The 21,817-nt window shown below is 35.2% G+C and overlaps 2 protein-coding genes and 1 pseudogene across 2 annotated transcripts; 2 read left to right on the top strand and 1 right to left on the bottom strand.

Annotated features, from left to right (window-relative positions):
• The first annotated feature begins 1,375 nt into the window (after positions 1-1,375).
• LOC142637986 (pyrophosphate--fructose 6-phosphate 1-phosphotransferase subunit alpha) lies at positions 1,376-8,415 on the top strand. Its single transcript, XM_075811975.1, has 19 exons — positions 1,376-1,695; positions 2,426-2,598; positions 2,691-2,803; positions 3,179-3,253; positions 3,340-3,453; positions 3,550-3,617; positions 3,816-3,899; positions 4,292-4,345; positions 4,519-4,599; positions 4,717-4,810; positions 4,909-4,982; positions 5,192-5,302; positions 5,405-5,449; positions 5,533-5,589; positions 6,265-6,369; positions 6,465-6,581; positions 6,944-7,047; positions 7,351-7,516; positions 7,891-8,415. The coding sequence occupies exons 1-19, from the start codon at positions 1,606-1,608 to the stop codon at positions 8,011-8,013; spliced, it is 1,848 nt and encodes a 615-aa protein (XP_075668090.1). The 5' UTR covers positions 1,376-1,605; the 3' UTR covers positions 8,014-8,415.
• An 898-nt stretch (positions 8,416-9,313) lies between these two features.
• On the bottom strand, positions 9,314-11,999 carry LOC142620020 (non-functional pseudokinase ZED1-like). Its single transcript, XM_075793491.1, has 2 exons — positions 11,130-11,999; positions 9,314-10,131 (listed from the first exon to the last, which is right to left on the bottom strand). Exons 1-2 carry the CDS (start codon positions 11,503-11,505, stop codon positions 9,320-9,322), a joined length of 1,188 nt encoding a protein of 395 aa, XP_075649606.1. The 5' UTR covers positions 11,506-11,999; the 3' UTR covers positions 9,314-9,319.
• A 4,345-nt stretch (positions 12,000-16,344) lies between these two features.
• Positions 16,345-19,062, top strand: LOC142607889 (UDP-glycosyltransferase 74E2-like; annotated as a pseudogene).
• Positions 19,063-21,817: the final 2,755 nt, after the last annotated feature.

Raw genomic sequence — 21,817 nt, 5'->3', positions numbered from 1 at the left:
AATAACATTGATGACCATGCTTCGTAGCAGTTGACCTCTCAACGTGATGTTTTGTATTAAAAAACTATAAAAAGTGTTTTAGAAAAATTAAAATGAATGAAATATTCAACAGAATACCTATTTTTGGTACTAAAAAGGAACATGAAATGAAAATAAATACATGGGAAACTGTGAAAAAGGAACTGAGATGTTTTGACTTTTGGTTTTCAGCATATACCAGAAGCTAGAATCTCTTTTTCTTAAATATATCTAACTTTTCATCTTTTTTTTTTGTTAGTTGAGAAAAACTGTAACTTTGTTTTGCCTAATAACTAATTTATGTTTTAATCATTCTTTAATGAGAAATGCTATCTACGTAATATTTTTCATAATAAATATTAGGTGACAAGTTGTTATTAGCTACTATCGATAGATAAAAAAAAATTTTTAAGTGATAACAACTTACTACTTGTAATCTATTATGAAAATATTGTAGATGGTAACACTTCTATTCTTAAATTATGTTAATGGGAAGGACTATAGATGGTGCATATATAGTGCATATGTTATAATTTATTGAAAAAGTCTAGAATTACAAAATTTTTTACAATTTTTTACCACAATAGTGATGTGACAAAGTGCAAGTGATAAATTTATTTTTGAGTATACGTGAAAGTGATTACCGTGTTGATAATTGTGTTGATAATTGTGCCTTTTTAATTACTCCATCCTTCTTGAGTTACAACTTTCCAACCATCCGCATGGGCCATTACGAGCTCATGACTTCATGCTAGAATCATGGATATACCATCCAGATCCAATACAACTAACAAAAAAAAAACTAAAGTATGTCTTTGTGCCTGTTGTTTTTATTTTGATACTTTGGATGCATTTGGCAAAAATTTGCCAATTTATTATACTATTTAACTTGTTTTTTCTATTATTTATAGTCTTATTATATTTTTTAGTATTATTTATGAGTCTCACTGTACTATTTCAGCTAACTTTTACCTTTATCTAAAATATTTTCAATTTCTGTAAAATAAGCCGATCTCAAACGGATCGTTTATCTTTGTAATTTTTTATTTGGGTTTAAAAATAATTCTAAATTTGTTGAAAAAAAGATTGCTAAGAAAAAACAAAGTACGTAAGAAGAGATAAATCAACGGTGGTAATCACGTTGATCTTGGTATACCAGTGATGACAAAAGGGTCGGTGAAGTACAGTTGAAATCCGCAGAACAGGATCCCAACGAGTAAAATTCAAGGATTCGAGAAGCAGAGGGCAAATCAGTCAAACCCACAAAAAAAGAAAAAACCCATGGCATTTACGTAATAAAATAGAAAAAACAGAGGCAAGTTAGAAAGAAGAGCTAGGACAACCAAAACTGTGGCCGCAACAAGGTTGGTTGTATCGCCGAGTCACCACCTTTTCCCCCTTTAAAAACGGTCTTTATAAGGACCCTCCCACAGTGAACAACAACTACTACTACTAATCTCAAACCCAAACCCCAACAAACACCAAAAACCTCCCTCCTCAAAAACTAGGTAAAACAAAACAAAACCAAAAATAAAAAAAGGAACTCTCAGTCGCAGACAGAGTTAGCGAACACCAAGGAATTCTCTGATGGATTCAGATTACGGCATTCCCAGAGAACTCTCCGACCTTCAACAACTCCGATCTCTTTACCAACCTGAACTCCCTCCTTGTCTCCAGGTGCCCCCCCCCGTCCCTTCTTTTACTATGAAGTTCTTGTCGTGTTAAAAATCTGTTCTTTATTTTACACTTGTATTCGTTTTGTGTTTTTTTTTTTATGGTTGATCTCCAATCGGGTTTTCTCCTATTATGCTGAATATGTTTTTGTTTTTGTTTTTGTTTTGGTTTTGGTTTTTACATGCAATGGCTTGCTCACTATGTGTTTGACAAAAAATCTGTGATCTGATTGTGTGTTAGATCTACTTGCGTGCGAAAAGAATTCATGGAACTGGTTGATTAGATCTATTTTTGTCTACTGCCACTCTGTTTTGTCACTGAGAATTGTCTATTATAATATCTTCAAAACCCTGCAACGTTCATTTGTTGCAACTTTTTTAGCTCAAGATTTATGCTTTTGAGTTTGACCATTGGTTTCTTGTTAATTGGTATTACTGTTTTCAATCGTATTTGTTGTTTCATGGCATTGATGTTCAGAATTTTCCCATGTCAGTTGTGTTACTATGAAATATTTTATTGTGTTTTTCAGTTTAAGTTTAGGGTTTTGATTTGATGGCGATAAATCATATACTCATGTGTTTTAGTGTAGTTATTACTGTTTATTGATGATGAAAATTAACATAAATGAGATATCTATTAATCCGTGCCATGAAAGGGTGCTTTCTGGTTAATAATTTAATTTTTAACAGAGTTGGAATAATGACTGAGGTAATCCTACATTATCATCAAACAGGGAACCACTGTCAGGGTTGAATTTGGTGATGCAGCTGCAGCAGCAGACCCCGCTGATGCCCACTCCATAGCCCGTTACTTTCCCAACACTTATGGTCAGCCTTTGGCTCACTTTCTCAGGGCCACTGCAAAAGTCCCAGATGCTCAGATCATAACCGAGCATCCGGCTTTTAGGTGCATATCTGATTATAATTGCATAGTCCTCTCATGTACATTTTTTATATTACATTTACATCTTATTTATCCAATGTCATATCTTTTAACAGGGTGGGAATAGTCTTTTGTGGGAGACAATCTCCTGGAGGACATAATGTTGTATGGGGTCTTTACAGTGCTCTTAAAATTCACAACCCCAAGAGTACTTTACTTGGATTTCTCGGTAAACTGCATTTTCTATTTGAGTTTTTAGTATCTAGTTTTTTGTAATTAAATTAGTATGCTTGTTTGTTGTGTCTTTTTATTTATTTTATTATATCCATATGCGTGTGTGTGTATAAATCTAGATATGTATAATTATTTTCAATTTTACTTTGTTTTTATTTATTTGCTTTGAATTTTTCCTCACATCAACACTTGAAACTGGCTTGTTTGGTTGCTTTAAAACATTAGATCTCATAAAGAATTATGGATGGGTTTCATTTCTAGATTATGTTTTATTTTTGCTTTCGTTGGGATATAAGTGAATGGTGTGTGCATTTTCTCTGTTGAAGCAAATATTATTTACTTAAGCCAGCGCCTTTGTAACTGGTAACAGGTGGTTCAGAAGGTTTATTCGCAAAGAAAACTCTTGAGATTACAGATGACATTCTTTCAACCTACAAAAATCAAGGTAGGTATCCTGGAAGAAAATCACCACTTAGAGATATTAAATTATTTGAATTTTATGAACCGTATAAATTGGCTGTGCTTGGCCAGGTGGTTATGATTTGCTGGGACGGACAAAGGATCAAATTAGAACAACCGAGCAAGTTAATTCTGCCCTAAATGCTTGCAAAGATTTGAAATTGGATGGCCTTGTCATTATTGGAGGTAAGGTGTAGAATATGTTTGCAGTTAGTGTGTGTGTGTATATATATATATTTTTAATTTGAAGTTATTGAGTATAAATCTATGATATTTTTGTAGGAGTGACATCAAACACAGATGCTGCTCAGCTTGCTGAAACGTTTGCTGTAGCAAAATGCCCAACGAAGGTACTTTGCATGTGATGTATTTATTATAATTTTATGTATTACTTCATTCATATTTATAGGTATTTGTCTCCAGAATAAAGCAATTGGATTTTTAAATGCTTCTGTTGCAATTTTATTACTTGCATCATTTGTAATTTTAATCTAGATATGTTTTTATGATAGCACGGTCTATTAATAGAACTTCTATTAATTTGACAGGTGATTGGTGTACCTGTTACACTGAATGGAGATCTGAAGAACCAGTTTGTGGAGACCAATGTTGGTTTTGATACAATATGTAAGGTATTAGTCAATTGATGTTGATCTTTTACTTGAAAGTGAAGTGTAGTAATAACCATCATGCTCTCTGAGGAAGTTACCTAAAAAAAGGAACAAAAAAAAAAAGGTTCCTGGAGGAAGCCTTTATTTCCCTAGTGCATAATTAGCCAAATGGTAATGACCTTTTACTTGGTAGGGAAATATATGCATGCAAATTTATTGATTAAGGACGATGAAAAACTTTTTCCCCCTTTATATTTTTTCTTTTATATTACCTCCTTTTTCCTTTATCTGTTTCTTATTACCTTGAGAGATTACATGCAAGTAGCAGCTGGGGCACGTTAACCCTTGATTTGCAATTAGGTGTAATTAAAGAATCTTGAGGATGAGAAATCAATTTTCTTCTTTTCTTTCAGGTCAATTCCCAGCTCATTAGCAATGTCTGCACTGATGCACTCTCCGCGGAGAAGGTAAAGGGTGAACTGACGTTAGAATTTTTCTGTAGCCTTATTGATCTTGTTGCGCCATAAACCTCTTTTATGGTGAATCGAGAGCTCTTGTAATTGCTTTTAGTATCCTATCTGTTTTGTTCCTTTCTTCTATTCTCAATCTAAAAGTTTCCATAACTTCTTTTCTGTTCCAGTATTATTATTTTATCCGACTCATGGGCCGGAAGGCATCCCATGTTGCTTTGGAGTGCACCCTCCAATCCCATCCCAATATGGTTAGCTTTTCTTGTTTGGTGTTATGCAATTTGATTATGCCATTGTGAAGTTATCGACATATATTTTATATTTTTCTTGATCTCTTTTCTAAATATAACCTGATATGCTCTTTGCAGGTTATTCTTGGGGAGGAGGTGGCTGCCTCAAAGCTTACACTTTTTGATATTGCAGCACAAATTTGTGATGCAGTTCAAGCTAGGGCAGAGCAAGGTTCTAAATAATTCAAGCTTTTTCATGTTGTTGGTGATAATTTCAGTTTTTGTTATCTGACCTATCTCTTTTTTTCCCCACTTCATTTTGGGGACCAGACAAGTATCATGGAGTCATCTTACTACCAGAAGGTCTTATAGAAAGCATCCCTGAAATATATGCCCTATTGAAGGTAACAGGCAGTTCGAACTAATAATTCCTTTTCATAGCAACTCTCTCTCTCCCCACCCCCCTGTTAAGATGAATTATCTTGAACCATCATTCATACCAGTGGCTTCTGTTTCCATGGAAAACTGATGTTGCAATTTTCTCTTCATAGTTTCATGTGAGACTAATGAGTTATATTATTTTATGCTCTAACATAAACATCTTGGACCTCAGGAAATTCATAGTTTGCTCAGGCAAGGTATTTCCACTGACAACATTTCTACTCAACTTTCACCCTGGGCATCTGCTTTGTTTGAATTTTTGCCACCCTTTATTAAGAAACAGGTACCAATTTGCCACAAAAAAATCACATTATAAGGCATTGTACTTAATCTTATTCTAATGAGTTATGGGGCTCATCTAAGATTGTGTCTTTGAATGTTACAGCTGCTCCTTTACCCTGAATCTGATGACTCTGCACAGTTGTCCCAGGTAATGGTCTTCAGAGAGTTGTGTTTTGAAAAGGAATCATCAAACTTCAAGATCTCTTATATCGTTTTTGCTTTATATTACAGATTGAGACAGAGAAACTTCTCGCACATCTTGTGGAGGCAGAAATGAACAAGCGACTGGTATTATAGATTAATCTCCATTCAATTTTTGTTTTCTTTTTTTTCCCCCCATATACTGTCAATACTGTATTTTTAATTTTCTCTTTTCCTGTGAATAATTTTCTGGTTGCAAATTATCCAATGATGTTCCCTCTCTGTTTCTCATACTTGAATCTCTACTCTATTTTTCTCAAAAAAAAAAAAAAAAAAGACCTCTACTCTATTAAAGAAGGAAATGTCAATAAATGATATTAGAAGTGAAATGCTAACCACTTAAGAGGATGGGAAAATGAATCCAATTGGCCTAACTACCCATAATGTGTCCATTTGTTCTTTGCTTGTCATTTTTCTCTCTCTTCTTTTATGCTAGCATGGCATTTTGTTGTCATTCTTCAAAACTTGTAGCCCTCGTTAAAGTTTTGATAATCTATGTGCCATATGATGATCTAGCTCTCCTTTCGCTTTATCATTAAACACCTCTAAGAAGGCATTCCTTAACCTCTTGTTTTACTTCTATCATGTATGTTTTTCTTTTTGATGCCTAAAATATTTGAACCATGATTCTAGGTGAGATAATAAGTGCTTCTTGGGATAAGAAAACCATAATTGGCTTAGAATTGGTTACAATTAACTGTTTAAACTAAGTTATTTTTTGTAACAAAATGCAGTTGCTGATGTGTTTGGTGTTTTGAGCAGAAAGAAGGCACATACAAAGGGAAGAAATTCAATGCTATCTGTCACTTCTTTGGTTATCAGGCTCGGGGATCATTACCATCAAAATTTGACTGTGACTATGCCTATGTATGGAAACACTTGGCATTGCTTTGGCTTGTCAGCCTTTTAGCTATAAATATTTTATCACCTGTCATGATCATAGTTATTTGATATCCTTGCAGGTTCTTGGACACATCTGCTATCATATGTTAGCAGCTGGTTTGAATGGTTACTTGGCAACTGTAACTAACTTGAAGAATCCTGTGAATAAGTGGCGTTGTGCTGCTGCTCCAATGACAGTAGGGTTTTCTCTCTTTTTATACTTATATAGCCTTTCTCCTCCATAAACCCCAAGGTGTGGACCTACTGCAGGGGGTTTGATCTTAAAAATTAGTCGTAAAATTATATTTACTAGGTATAATCACTGGTTCAACTCTTCCCTCCCCTTGGGCCACTAACTTATCAGGAATAAAAATAAAATAAAACAAAAGAGGAAAAAAAAGCTTTTCTCATCCATTGCAACTCACAAATATGGATTTTGTAGTTTTCCTTAAATGTCTATTATTTCTAGTCAAGTGAAAGTCCAGTATTTTTGGTTCTTTGGTAATGCTTGCATTTGTCTAGAATGTTAACTCCATTGACCGTATTTGTTGGACATTAGGCAATGATGACTGTGAGGCGTTGGTCTCAAAATCCGGGGGCCTTGTCAATAGGAAAACCTGCTATTCATCCAGCAACTGTGGACTTGAGAGGCAAAGCATATGAGTAAGTCTCCTCATTATTGCATGCAAGAATAAAGATGCTTAATTGATATAGAGTTGGGATTTAGGATAAAGGAAGAAGGGAAGAAAAGAATAAAAATTTCTAACTGATTATATGACTCATTTGTTTGATTATTTTATTTTATTATTAAATGGCATTACTTTTGTTATAGAATCTGTGTGTGTGTTGGCCAGTGGCCACAGCTTTGCTTGATGTTCATATAAATCAAATGAAACATTGGTCTTTCTGCTTCACGAGATTCCATTATCACTTTGGTTGTCAACTGATTCATGACCTTGTTTGCAGTCTGTTGAGGCAAAATGCAGCAAGATTTCTGATGGATGATATCTACAGAAATCCAGGACCCCTTCAGTTCGATGGTCCTGGTGCTGATGCTAAGGTTGTAACTCTATGTGTTGAAGACCAGGATTACATGGGCCGTATCAAGAAACTGCAGGAATACCTTGACAAGGTGCTTACTATTCTTTGATCTCTCTCTCTCTCTCTCTCTCTCTCTCTCAGGTCTTCTTTGTACATGCTATGAACTTTACAATGAAAAGAGAAAAAACAAGGACAATTATTCAGACCGCAAGATCTTCTAATCTGTCACTTTCTGTTGATGTTTCTGATAATTGGGATGATCAAGCATGGCTTTAATAATTTTTTGTATGTTCTCACGTGACATGACAACCTGTTTTAGGGATCAAAGCCACAAATTCTATTTCTTCTCAAATTTGCACTTGTGCAAAATTGTTTTCTAGTCATGATGTGAATGTCAACATTTGACATATATTCTCCATTATTGTCATCTATTTTTCTTAAAATTACCTTTTCTCTTTTCTCCAGGTGCGAACCATCGTAAAGCCAGGGTGTTCACAGGAGGTTCTGAAAGCCGCTTTGAGTGTCATGGCGTCTGTGACAGATGTTCTTACTGCATTGGCTTCACCTTCAACTACCACATCCCCTTAAACACAGTTGTTACCTTTCTGGTTGCGATGGCTGTGGTACCTGTCTTCCAAAATACCTGTTATCTTCACTTCTCTTTGCTTCTTTTTCTTTTTCCCCCAAATTTTATATCCTTATATTGTAGGCGGATCTGATAGATGATGGTATTAAACTGAGTTTTTCTTTGTTATTTAACATTTTTCTTTTGGTACCAAATAATTATGGGTGGATTGTATTGCAAGTTTTGGAAGAGAAATTTTATTGTTTACGTTATGATAGGAAGGTTGATTATGTTCTCTCTGTTTTGAAGCTTTATAAGATCAATGGCTTCATGGAATTTGACGACGTGGTCTGATACAGTTTCATTTGGCATTATTTGATAGATTATTGTGTGCCTGCCCAAGGAAGCAGCCTCTTTTTTAACTATTCTTCATCATCTTGTATTTTTGTTTTTAAATTTCAATCAGAGCCCTAAGGAAGTTTGTCTGTTAGATATTGTGGATTAGAATCAATTTGCCTCCGTTGGTTAGGCTTTTAAAGTTGAGAGGTATTGGGATGACATTTTTGTGATTGATAATTCCAGTTTCTGATTTGAATTGCAAGCCAGGTGTGCGGCTTCAGTTTTTGTTGGATTTATTGTGCTTATATTTTACATAACGTTTGCTTCACAATTTAGAATGGAAAATTAACTGAAGAAAAAAAATAAACTGAAAATTATATTATTCTCAATCTGCAGGTTTTAAAAAGAAAGTAAAGAGACGAAATCTATCATCGTTATCTTTTATTTCTTTTTCCTTTCCCCGTTGAATTATGTTCTGCTCTTTTATTTTCTCTGAATAAAAGGCATGAGTACTTTCCTTGCCGGGCAATGTTGCTTCTAGGCAGTATACAATCCATATTGTCCTGCTTGCCACTCATTGAAGAATGATTTATAAATGTTCTTATATGAATATGATAGAGAAGCACATCTATCTACCACAATAAAATAATACATCTACCACAATAAAATAATACATCTCACTACAATAAAAACATCACAATAAAAAAGTAATGTGAACGCAAAATAAAAAATTAATTTTTTTTTAGCTCTCATGAACAGTGCACATCTATAGATAGATGTGCACTGTAGCAATGAGCTAAAAAAAAATAGATTTAGCTCCACTGCTGCATGCTTCTTTTTGGTGTTTTGGTGGAACTAAAATTGCTATATAGCTATTTAGCTCCACTGCTGCAAGTGCTCTAACTACTCAAAGCAAAGAGTCATAGATGTTATCCTCATGAACTAGATTTTATTAAATGATGCATTTATTAATGAGACAGGATTACAAATTCAGGTTGGAGTATCTAGAAGCCTTTTGATATCTCTAAGAGATTGTGTAACTTCCTTCATGGTAGGCCTCTCATCAGAATTCATTTTGAGACATCTTTGTGCAAGCTCTGCACATTCAATTTGTTGCTTCCTGTTTCCTCCATCCAACAGATTAGCCTTCAAGTAGGATTGGATGTTGCTTTCAATCTCATCCCAACTGCAACGTTGGACCCCTACAAGTGAACTTTCTCCTCTGCAATTTTCTTCAGGAACTTCAAACTCATTATGTAATATGTTCCACGATCTCTTTCCTGTTAAAACCTCAAACAAGACAGCTCCAAAGCTATAAACATCGCTCTTCTCTCTATATCGGCCGGTATAGTGTGATTCTGGAGAAATGAACCCAACAGCCCCCACAACTTCGGCATCTACATATTTTTTGTCCAAAGGAATTGGTAATGAGAAACCAAACTCGGCAATTTTGGCAACATAGTTTTGATCCAAGAAAATATTTCTTGACTCTATATCCCGATGGACAATAGTCTTAGGTCTTCCCATGTGAACATATGCAATTGCATGTGCCACTTCAGTCACTATTCTAAGCCTGCTTTCCCATGTTAGCAATCGACGATCATCAAAGATATGATCAGAGAGATTTCCATTTTCTACAAATTCATACACCAACGTTGGGATTTCAGTCTCTAAGCAGCAACCGAAGAACTTAACAACGTTGTTGTGGTTGTTCATTTGGGACACAACCGCTATCTCATTTATGCACCATGTTTTGTCTATGATGCACGGACACGGACACGGACACGGACACGACACGGACACTGATACGGCGATACGGCAATTTTTGAAAAACAAGGACACGACACGGCATGGACACGGCAATTAAATAATTAATTAAATTTTATATTTAGGCATATTTTTAGTCATAAAATACGTTTATGTCTAGAATTTAAATTATCTAAGAACTACAAATAAGTAAACTAACACTCAAAGTAGTACAATAATACACATAAAATGTTTAAAGTACAAACCAAAAGTTTAAATAAGCTACATTCAAAAGCTATCATATTCATTTTCAATTTATACTTTCAGTATTTATTTTAGTAAAATCATCTATAATATTTAAGTTTAACTTTAATAAATTAATAAAACTATAGAAATAACAATATTATATTATAACAATTAACAACATTATATTTGGCACATAATGACAATAATAACATTACATTATATCCCACACTCACAAAGTGACAGTGATAGTGGGATTTAAAAAAAAAAAAAAAAAAAAAAAAGCAAAAGCACGTTGTGCTTATAAATAGTCACTTATAATAAGTGACTATTTATAACTGATCCGTTCACCCAATGACCCAAACGTCACCGGCCAAATATCTAAAAGAAAATAAAATAAAAAAAAAAACAACAACAACAGAGAGAGAGACGGGACGTTAATGGAGGTCGGGGACCTGATGTCCACGCCGAGAGAGAGAGAGATCGGGAGGGACCGGGCACGGCGGCGACGTCTATGGAGCTCGCCGATCGGCCCGATCTAGCTCCGGCGATGGACAGAGGGCAACGGCGGCGGCGGCAGCGAGCAGAGGTCGAGGGAGGGTGGGTGGGTTGAGAAGTGAGAAATTGAGAATCTGAGATGTGGGTTTCGGTCTGACTTGAGAATCTGCGATTTTCTTCTCTTTTTTCTTTTTTTTTTCCACTGCTGCCGTGTCGGCGCCGCGTCAGAGCCGCGTCGGCGCCGCGTCGGAGCCGTGTCGGTGCCGTGTCGGAGAAGCGAAAAAAAAAAAAAAAAGAGACACTGCTTGGACACCGGAGTCCGGCGAATCGTACCGGTTCCGGTGTCCGATACGTGTCGGACACCGACACGATGCCAAAAATGGCGTGTCGGTGCAACCCAGTGTTTTGTACGTCTGTAATGAGCTTGAGGTAAACTTCTTGACAAATATTTCACGACCATCATGGGTTCCTCTGTATGCTATATATTGGAAACTCTTATATAGTATTCCATCCACATGGTAGTCATTTGTTGCCTTTTCGAGCTCTTGTTTGGAAAATATCCGAAAGGAATTGTGTTTGCCATCAAAAGAAGTGATAAGCTGCTCCAACATCAGCCCCCCATTTTCCAAGTAGAAACTCTCCTCTGTTTGGGCTATGGCTTTTTTCCGTTCCCTGAAACACTGTAGCATATTTGATCTCAAAGTATTCACTAGAATTCTCTCTAGAGAAGACTTGACTCGAGCATCTGGGGAGGAGAGATTGGTCTCTTTAAAGAAGACTTGACTTGAGAGAGTTTGGGGAGGAGGGAGATGTATGTGGTTAAAATCTTTTCTACAAAACTAAAGCAAGTGTGGAGTCATGGAGGTTACTCCCTCCCTCTTTACCGTGGACTTTTGTTTTATTTTCATTTTGTATCATTTGATTTTTTTTTTTTTTCATATGTTCATTTTTTCTTAAAAAATTAAAATAATCAATATATCAAAACATTATAAATGTTGTGGGGGGCCGAGGACCAAGGATGAAGATCAAGGAACGAAAGAGATTTTAGTTAGGATGAGGGCCGAGGACCCAAGGACGAGGTTGCATGGAGAAGTATAAATGGTAGACTGGTGATATATGGCAAAGAGAGAGAAAATATCTGGTTTGAGGGTAGATAGCCTGTGGACTCCGCATTGAATGCTCTGTACTTAGTTTCTTGGCCGCATTAAACGAGGAACAAGAGTTTTATTAGCCACATTAATGTAGAGGTAACCTGAACAGTGCGAATCACAGCTCGTTAGTTCCTTTCTACCACATTCTACAAGCAATCGGACAAGTGTCAACATAAGAAGGGGGTTAATTGGGAGATTGACATTGGAGATGTAAGGAGAAAGGAGTATAGATAAAGGAGTATAGATAAAGGTGAAAGAGGCTAGAGAGAGGGGGGCGAAAAAGAGAGAGAAAGAACTCTGAAAATAGTAGGAACATGGATAGTTGAATGTAATAGATTCCTCATCGGGCAAGCTTGTGGGAGTGTGTTTTCTTCTTCCTTATATGTTAAATGGTATCCTTGGGACATATCTATCGGTTATTGTTTTGTTCCCTCTCTAAAAATTCTTTGTTTTGGGCCTAGGGTGATTGGATCCACTTTCAGTTTTGAGGTGGCTTTAATACCTGGTAGAATTTTTGGTCCTTACAAATGTATATGATTAAAATATATTATTTTTATCAATTAATTTATATAAAAAATAATATATCATGTATTTGGTTGTGTTATTAGATTATTTTTTTTATATATTGAAATTTAAATGATTGCTTTTCTTTTATTTAGTAATCTTTAAATTTAGAATTTTTTTTAATTTAGTCATTATATTTAACTAGTGGATGTCCCACGTGATGCGTGTGTTCATTATTAGTTATTTTATAATACTTATGTGTTATAATGTTTGAAAAATTAATTTCGATTATGTATTATACGTCACTAAAATAATGAATGGAAAAAAAAATTGTAACACGATATATGCATAAGTAACCATAATTAATTAGAGTCTAAAAATGGCACTATATGCCCTTTTTTGTTTGATTCGGTGTACATGTATATTTAGTTCTTACATTTGATCGTTTCCAATATAAAATTTTTTATTATTTCCTTTTCTTTTCTTTTTTAAAGAAAACACATGAAATTTTGAAGGCTAAACATTTAAGATTTAAGGTTTATAGTTTCTAATTCTTAAAGCTAAATATACATGCCAAGAGATTAAAAATAAAACAATAATTGAACAAGGAAATATAAACTTATACTATTTCGTATCTTACATTTAATTTTACTTACATCTGAGTACCTTAATCACTTACAAAGATTAAACACTTTCTAAAAATATAAATAAAAACAAAAAACACATACGTTTTAGAAACCCTTAATGTTATGAAAGCATTGTATCAAGCTTTGATAGTGTTGTTAAGGAGTTTAGAGCATATGCACCTGAAACTAAAGACAATTTCATACTCTTTTAGACACTAATTTCTAACTCTTTGTCTCTCTATCTCTCCAGTCCTATTTTTCTTTTGGTCTTTTGATATTTTGTGAAACTAGAATATATAAAAGAACATGAAAACTAACATTGAATGGAGAAAAACTTTCATTTCTTAAATTAATGAAATTAGAAGTGGAAGAATTCAAGAAGTTGGAAAGAGGAGTAGAACCAAATCTCTTAATTTTTTACATTTATGGCTTTAACTAATCATTGATAAGAAGATAGAAGGTGAAAGGCTAAACGAAAAAGTACTCATACAAAGCGCCACATGGCAGAACCTCGTGCACTTCTGCATGAGGTCTCTGCTTTTATATATATATTGATATTGATCGGTGATAATTTAATTTGAAAAATCTAGGTTCATGGACAAATTTAGGAGACGGTAATTTAGAAATAATACACTTTTGGGTTCTAATTATTAAATTGTATGTACATTACTATTAGTATGGATATAATTAATATAGGATTTAACTAATGTGTGTCTCAAGTGCACACAATAATATACCATTTTTTTAAAAAATTTTATCAAGAATTGAAATTTTTTTTACAGTTTTTTTAATTCCTCGTAATATGATTTCAAAAAATTAATTGTCTAGTTTTATATTTTGCCTCTTAAATATAAATTTTTGGTTCCGCCGCTGGAAAAGAAATAGGTAAAGGATGTTGGGTGCAACCGTGTGGTCCAGCCCACATGCCTTGTCAAAGCTAATTTATGAGCTTACTTCCAAAAGTCTTCAAGTTAGCCATGCCTCTTAACGAGACTTGACTCTGGTGTGTCTAACACGCTGAAGGAAGAAAGAAAATTGGGTGAAGCAAAAAGGCAAGGGTGATTCAACCTTGTGTGAAGAGCTGAAGCAAGAGAGCCATTCGGCCGTTAAGAAAACACAAGTGAGAGCTTTAGGAGGTGCAGTCTGAAGAGATAGAGAAAAACACAGTGAAAGTGTGAGAGGGTGAAAAAGAAAATAGAGACATTTTTTCTTTGTTCAAGTTACACCCAAGGAAGATAAATTGGTAGAGTTCTCAAAGAGTTTTTGAGTGCTACAACTATGAAGAGTTAGAGTATTCAGAGGAAGATTTTGCTACTGGCTTTATGGTGAGATTATACTTACTCTTTGAGATTTATTTATTGTATATCTAATTTATTGTGACTCAAGTTTAGTATAAATTTGATAATTGTAATCTCTATTTTATAGTGGATATTTTTCAGAGCGGATATTTTTTAGAGCTGCCTTATGGTTTTTTCTCTCTACACTTGAGGAGTTTCCACGTAAGAGTTGGTGTTCTTGTGTGGTTATGTTTATGTGATGTTTACTGAAATTTTTTATTTCCATAATATTGTTATTACTTGGTAGTTATATATTTTAATTCACGCATAGACAAAGAGAGGATTAGAATTTTTCTCCAACAAAAGAAAGGAGATGAGAGAAAAGAAAGGAAAATAATTCTCTTATATGTGGTTGAATAAGGAGGGGATGAGAAAAGAAAAGAGAACTCTAGAGTAAGGAAACCCAAAGAAAAATATATATATAATTTTACTTAGGGTTGGGTTAACGGGCACTGTAAAGTGTCTATTAACAACACATTTTGAGTAATTTTTTATGTAATTTTTTCAACTTTTAACACTTTTTCAGTTTTTGACATTTTTTTTGGCAATTTGTTTGACAGCTTTTTTTCCTCTTTTTAAATAAAACACAAAAAATGAAATATTAACAAGCACCATTTCCCTTTTACTTTTATGCCCATACGAATGTAAAAGATGGACGAGAGTTATGGACAAAAATGTAAAATTGGTTCATAAAAATTAAATATGTGAGGTCTACATATTTTTATTCCTTTGTTTCTCTCCAAATCCGCCCAAATTGTTTGTGTGTCTCTTATTAATTTTACAAGTACGTCTTAGCTAAATCATGTAGTTGAATGGCAGAGACAAAGACTATGAGACAAGTGATTTGGACTCCCCTGGACGAGTCCAATGAAACCTTAATTGCAGTACAAGCAAGGTTTATTTCAAGCAGTGTGATGATCAGCTAAAAACTTTGGATAGAAGCATTATAAACTGTAAACAGTGAAAAAGCTCAGTTTAAACAACAGAGCCAAAATATTTATGTTTGTAGATTGAAAGTTTGAAACCCAATAAATGCATGCACTGATACACGTGGGTTCCGACCACACGCTCAGCTGGCTCCACTCCATACTCTTTCAAGAGAGCCACGTGTTGTCAGGGCATTGGCTCAAAGAAACAGCAGCACGTGATAGTAAAGTACCTTTTAGTTGTGACTAAACTAAACTGGTCAACTGGGACCAGCCTTCTTTCTTTCTTCTTAACATTGGTTTGGTTGGGGGTTGGTGGAGAATTAGAGCACTAATTCAAAAGGGTTTTTGTTTTTGACAGTTTGGTAAGCTCTCTCTCTATTTTCATCGGTTTAGAATTGGTCACTTTTGCTCTTTTTTAATCAGAGTGCGTTTTCTTTTTAATCTTCAGATTTATAGATCGTACTATTATTTTGTCATTGGCTTTTGATTGTTTACAATAGGGCTAGGCTTTGACCATATATGATAATGATACTGTTTTGAGACTCTTTTTCTGGTTACTTGTACTACAGTATGAGATGGAGTCTAGTAAGTTCATTGCCATTAAATTAACGGCAAATTACTTGTTTGAGATGATAGTTTATGATTGTTATTTGCAATTTACAAACTAAAGAAACAGAGTGAACATAAGAAGGGTAGAAATTTAGTGGCTTTTAAATTTTGGTATACTAAGAGTCTGTTTGGATAGAACTTATTGCTGAAAACTGAAAATACTGTAGCAAAATAATTTTTAAATGTGTAAAAAGTACTGTTCATTGGCATAAAATCACTGTTCATGGCCAATGAACAGTGACAGACACGCTGAAAAAAAAAAAAACAAAAAACAAAACGAAAACGTAAACGCAGGATGTGGACGTTGAAACCAAACGCCCTCTAAGTTTAGCTACTACGTTTTTTTTTTTTTTTTTAAATAGACAGGCGGAGTTGAAATTTAGATCTAAATCTAAGTTATTCTTCGACAAGAAACTTTACCAAGTTTAGCTACTAGTATTTATTTTTTATTTTTGATAGATAGGTAGGATTAGAATTTTAGATTTTTTTTATTTTGACAAGAAACCTTACCAAGTTAAGCTTTAATAAAAATGTTGTAGCATTGTTTGCGCCAACAAAAAACTAATCTACCAGCATGTTGTCTCCACAGAACTAGTTAATTCTTTGTCAAAAAAGAGTTGCACATAAGGCTGGTTATCTACCTTCCTTTCACATCATACAGATTTTGATGCATATTAGTGGCACGGCATTGTTTGTAGCACCATGACAACAATGATGACATCTTCATCGAACATCATTTATAGCTCCCTTTTGTAAATTGTACTTTCCATTTGACAAGTGGAACTAGACAGCTAGTTTAGTTATTGAAAATTTGGAGGTGTATGTGGAAATATGAGATACCGTTTCTGTGAAGTGAGCTTTAGAGGCTCAGAGTTGTTTTACTTTTACATATGTTCTTTCACAATGCCGCCTTTTGTGGAGTTGAAGCCTCATGAGGTACAGTAGAGACATGCATTACATTTACTCGTGCACTGCATGATGCATTCCTTGCTTGGATCTACTTGGCCAGTTTTATGGTCATTTGCTAAGAAATCAATCTTATAAAATTTGCATCTTTGTCTCTATGACCTCTATACAAAGCCAACATTATATCAGCTCAGGAAATAATGCAGGTAAAAAAAAAAAAAATCTAAAGAGAAATGGGGGAAGAAAGAGCTTACAGTGCTCATGTTGTGGCTCTCCCCTTCCATGGACAAGGCCATATAAATCCAATGCTCCAAGAAACTAGAGAACTCCAAGTACCCTGTGAAGTGCCTAGTGTATGATGTTAATTTACCATGGGCTCTGATTATGGCCAAGCAACTAGGTGTTGCTGGTGCTGCATTCTTCACTCAACCATGTGCTGCCATTGCCAGCTACTATCCAATGCATGTGCAGCTATCTGGCGAGCAACTAACCATGCCTGCATTTTCAATGCCTGGACTGCCAAAGCCTGGATTTCCAAACTTGGCATCTCTTGGTTCAGATACAGGACCATACCCCCCTGTAGTCAGGCTCATATTGAACCAATTCAGCAACATTGAGCAAGCGGATTGGGTCCTTTTTTAACTCCTTTGATAAGTTGGAAGAAGAGGTGAGTTTTGTACTATATTTTCTGACTCTTTTTCAGTGCATTGAAATATTAGTGAGACATTTAATATATTCTTAAATTTTCTTTATCCACTTCTTTCTTTGAAGTTCCAATCCGATTATTTGTCTGGACGGTAGTTGATTGGCACAACTATCAATATGCGATTTTGATAGTGTTTCTTAATCCACAAGTCCAATAAAGATGAACAATCTGTTAAATCCATCCACAAGAGGTTCATGCATAGAATTTACTTCAATTCATTCAAAACTGTCTAAGTCTGACACACATGCATGTGAGTACTTGTCATAGGATTACATATGCAGTTATTTCAATGGATGCGTTATCCAGATTCATACGGACCTATTTACATCTTATTTGTAAATTGACAATCTACTTATTCCATTTGGTTATGATAAATTATTTCATGATCTAATAGGTTTCCTCAAATCTGATAGAAATGTAATTTGAATGGAAATTTTAATACATGTTGTGGAAGCTTGGAATATAGATGAACCATGATCTGCCAAAACTCAAATCTGTATGCAGACCTAAATTATACAATTTAAATTCATTATCAACACAGTTTTTTCATATTAACTTTTGACAAAATAAATTTGGGAAAGTGTAGGTTGTAAAATGGATGGCCAATCTCTGGCCTGTTAGGACTATTGGACCAACCGTGCCATCTTTTTATCTGGACAAGAGGGTGGACGACGACACAGATTATGGTTTCAACCTCTATAAGCCAAAAAGTGAGTCATGCATGAGTTGGCTTAACACAAAGGAACCTGGTTCAGTGGTGTACGTTTCATTTGGCAGTGTTGCAAGTTTGAATGCTGAACAGATGACTGAAATGGCATGGGCCCTAAGGCAAACTAGCTACAACTTCTTATGGGTGGTGAAGATAACCGAAGATAGCAATCTCCCTAATAACTTTATGGAGGAGACAGCAGGAAAAGGATTGTTGGTGACATGGTGCCCACAGTTGGAGGTGTTGGCCCATCATGCTCTGGGATGCTTTATAACACATTGCGGATGGAACTCCACTGTTGAGGCAATAAGCTTTGGAGTCCCAATGGTGGGAATGCCACAGTTTTTAGATCAAATGACTAATGTATATTTTGTCGAGAAAGTTTGGGCAGTGGGCGTTCAACCAAAGGTAAATGAGAATAATCTTGCTACTAGGGAAGAAATTGACAGATGCATCAGTGAAGTCATGCATGGGGAGAGAGCAGAGGAGATTAAGAAGAATGCTAAGCAGTGGAAAGAGTTTGCCAAGGAAGCAGTGGATGAGGGTGGAAGTTCAGATAAGTATATAAATGAAATTATTGCTCAATTAACGGGTGCCTGACATTGTTTTCTTCAACTTAGAGTCTGCACTTATTTCAATCAAACATGTACTATCCAACTGTACTGCTGATTTTTATTTTTGTTTCCTTTATGAAGCCTCAAAACAGGTTATTGATGTGCTTCTGTTCTGTTTGATTATGCCCAGTTTGCAATAATGTTATATTTTTTACAGTACAATAATTGTTCTAGAATAATTGCTAGATGAAAATTTGAACTGTTGTTGCTCATGTTGTTGAAATAATCAGTCTTGGAAAATACTTAGGAGTTCCAATAATCACTGATGAGAGGTTAAGCTCTCGTTGACAGGGTGACTCGATCTTGCAAATTGGGTAATGACAACTATTCCCACACACTTAATGCAATCTGGCTAACTACCAAGTAGAGTATCCAAGTTAATGGACGAGCATAATAGAGGTTTCCTTTGGGACGATAGCAAGGAAAAGAAAAGGTTAAACATTGTCAATTGGGACACTGTTACTAGACCTAAAAGCAAGGGGTATTAGAATTAGGAAAAGCATTAAGAGACCTAGCTCTTCATCAAAGAGCAATTAGGCACTACGAATTGGATCGGAGGATAAGTGGGTGATTACTCTCAAACGCAAATACCAAAATAACCAAAACACTACAAGGAGAAAATCCATTGTTTGGACTAGCTTGTGCAATACTAATGCTATATGTGATAAAGGGGCAGGCTGGCTAATCAATCGTTAAAAAACCATTAACTTCTGGTTTAATAATTGGATAGATCTCCACCCATACCAAAGTGTAATCAAGGGGCTCTAACTATGGAAGAAGAAAAATTTAAACTAGTCAACACTTGGGACCCTAGAGAAACTGGTGTCTAGGGAAATTGTGCTTTGTCCTTCCCCCAACTTGGTAGAGATTATTAAACTAGTAAAAAAGGATTGTTTTGAGTGGATGTTATGTTTATAGCCATTAGCCACTACATATTGGTACCTCTAGAGAAGACTTGACTTGAGAGAGTTTGGGGAGGAGAGAGATTGGTGTTAGTTTATGGATATCACTTGTGTCCAGTTCTCTTTTTGCATGTAGATATATGTCCAAAAATAGACACGTATCCGAATCGTATTGTGTTTAGTGCAGAAAGGCATTGGACACAAGCTTCACCCTTATTCTTTGTTTGGTTGCAAACAAGGGAAGAGAAAAGAAAAGAATAGTAGCAAAGCCACATTGAGACCGAAGGGGGCCTTGCCCTCCCCCAAAATATATGAAAAAAAATAGTATATATAGTGGAGTTATTTTAATAAGAAAATGTTATATTCACAATATTTTTACAACAAATTTTAAGTGGCAAGTTGTTATTAGTTGTTACGAATGGAAAAAAAGTTATTAAAGTTTTAGATTAAAATTAGAATCAGTAACAACTTACCATTTAGAATTTGTTATGAAATTGTTGTAAAAATATTGTGGACATAACACTTTGCAAGCAATTATCCTCCTTCACTAGATAGACACGTGTGTGTTTCAAATTATTTATACAAAAGGATGTAGCCGTGTAAGTTACTCCCACTTTATCGTGTACTTTTATTTTATTTTCATTTTTGTTTGATTTGACTTTTCATATGTTTATTTGTTCTTTAAAAAATTAAAATGATCAATATATCAAAACAATATAAATGTATATGATTAAAATATATTATTTTTATCATTTAATTTATATAAAAAATAATATAACATGTATTTGGTTGTAGTTATTAGATTTTTTTTTATATTGAAATTTAAATTATTGTTTGTCTTTTTATTTAGCAATCTTCAAATTATCAGTATATATATTTTTTAAAATTTAGTCATTATGTTTAATGGGTGTTAAGGCTCATTTTTCGAAAAAGCCCACCAATAGGAAGAAGCCCAACAATATGGGCAAGAATAGAGTTAGTGGATTGATAGGATGAAACCATTAATAGCAGGAATAATGAATCACAGACCCATAAAATAAATAAATGGGTTTTAAGAAAAGCAAATGGGCTTAGAGGAACCCATGGGAGGAAGTAGTAAACTCATGGGTATTATGCAATAAAGAAAAGCAAGAATGGGCAACAGCAGGCCCAATGTAATGAAGTAAGAAAGAAAGGGATTGATGAAAAGCCCACCAGCCCCAAGGATTAAGGATAAAGTAATTGGACTAAAGAAGCTCAAAAGAGTTAGCAAAGTGCCCATGGGAATGCAGAATTAGAAAATGGACCAAGGATGCCCAAAGAAAGCAAATGGGCCAAGGATGCCCAAGGAGAAAGAAATGGGACAAAGGAACCCATACGCAATGTAACGGATTGGGAAAGCCCAAAGTGACATGAATGAACTTACGAAGTCATTGAAATAAGGCAGGGCAGCAAGCCCAAAAAGGCCCAGCAAACACGAGTCCAATAATTCCGTGGCAGGAATAGCAGAATGATGTGGTAGGAATGACAACAAAATTACGGGTGAAGCAAGAAATGGACTTAAAGGAGAAGCCCAAGAAAGGCCCAGTCCTTGGAAAGAAACAAATCAATAAAGAATGAAAGACCAGACGATTCATGCCATAAGAGGTCAAGGGTGGGCGGCAGAACACACAAATGAGCCCCAGACCACGGCAAACTTATGAGCAGCAGACAGGTCTAAGCGTACACAAGAAATGGAGCACACACAAGAAATGGAGCACACACAAGACCTAAGCCCTATCAGCCTATACCTAGCTAATACAGGAGTGGTGGGTCATGGGTCAAAGGTAAGAGAGGGTATGGTCTAGAGGTGGGGGGAAGGGGAAGCCTATTCTGGGGTTCCTGCTTAAGCTCTTTTAGGGGAAATGTCATGCTGGGATGACATACTACCCAAAAGAGGAAGAATGAGTTGGAACCACTAGGTGCATGTCATGAGAGATAGGAAGGGAAAACACTTACACCATGGCAAATAAGAAGGCCGCGGTGAGCA

The sequence above is a fragment of the Castanea sativa genome, chromosome 1 (assembly GCF_040712315.1).
Source record: "Castanea sativa cultivar Marrone di Chiusa Pesio chromosome 1, ASM4071231v1".
In the NCBI taxonomy this organism is placed as follows: domain Eukaryota; kingdom Viridiplantae; phylum Streptophyta; class Magnoliopsida; order Fagales; family Fagaceae; genus Castanea; species Castanea sativa.
This window is presented reverse-complemented; position numbering and strand designations above follow the sequence as displayed.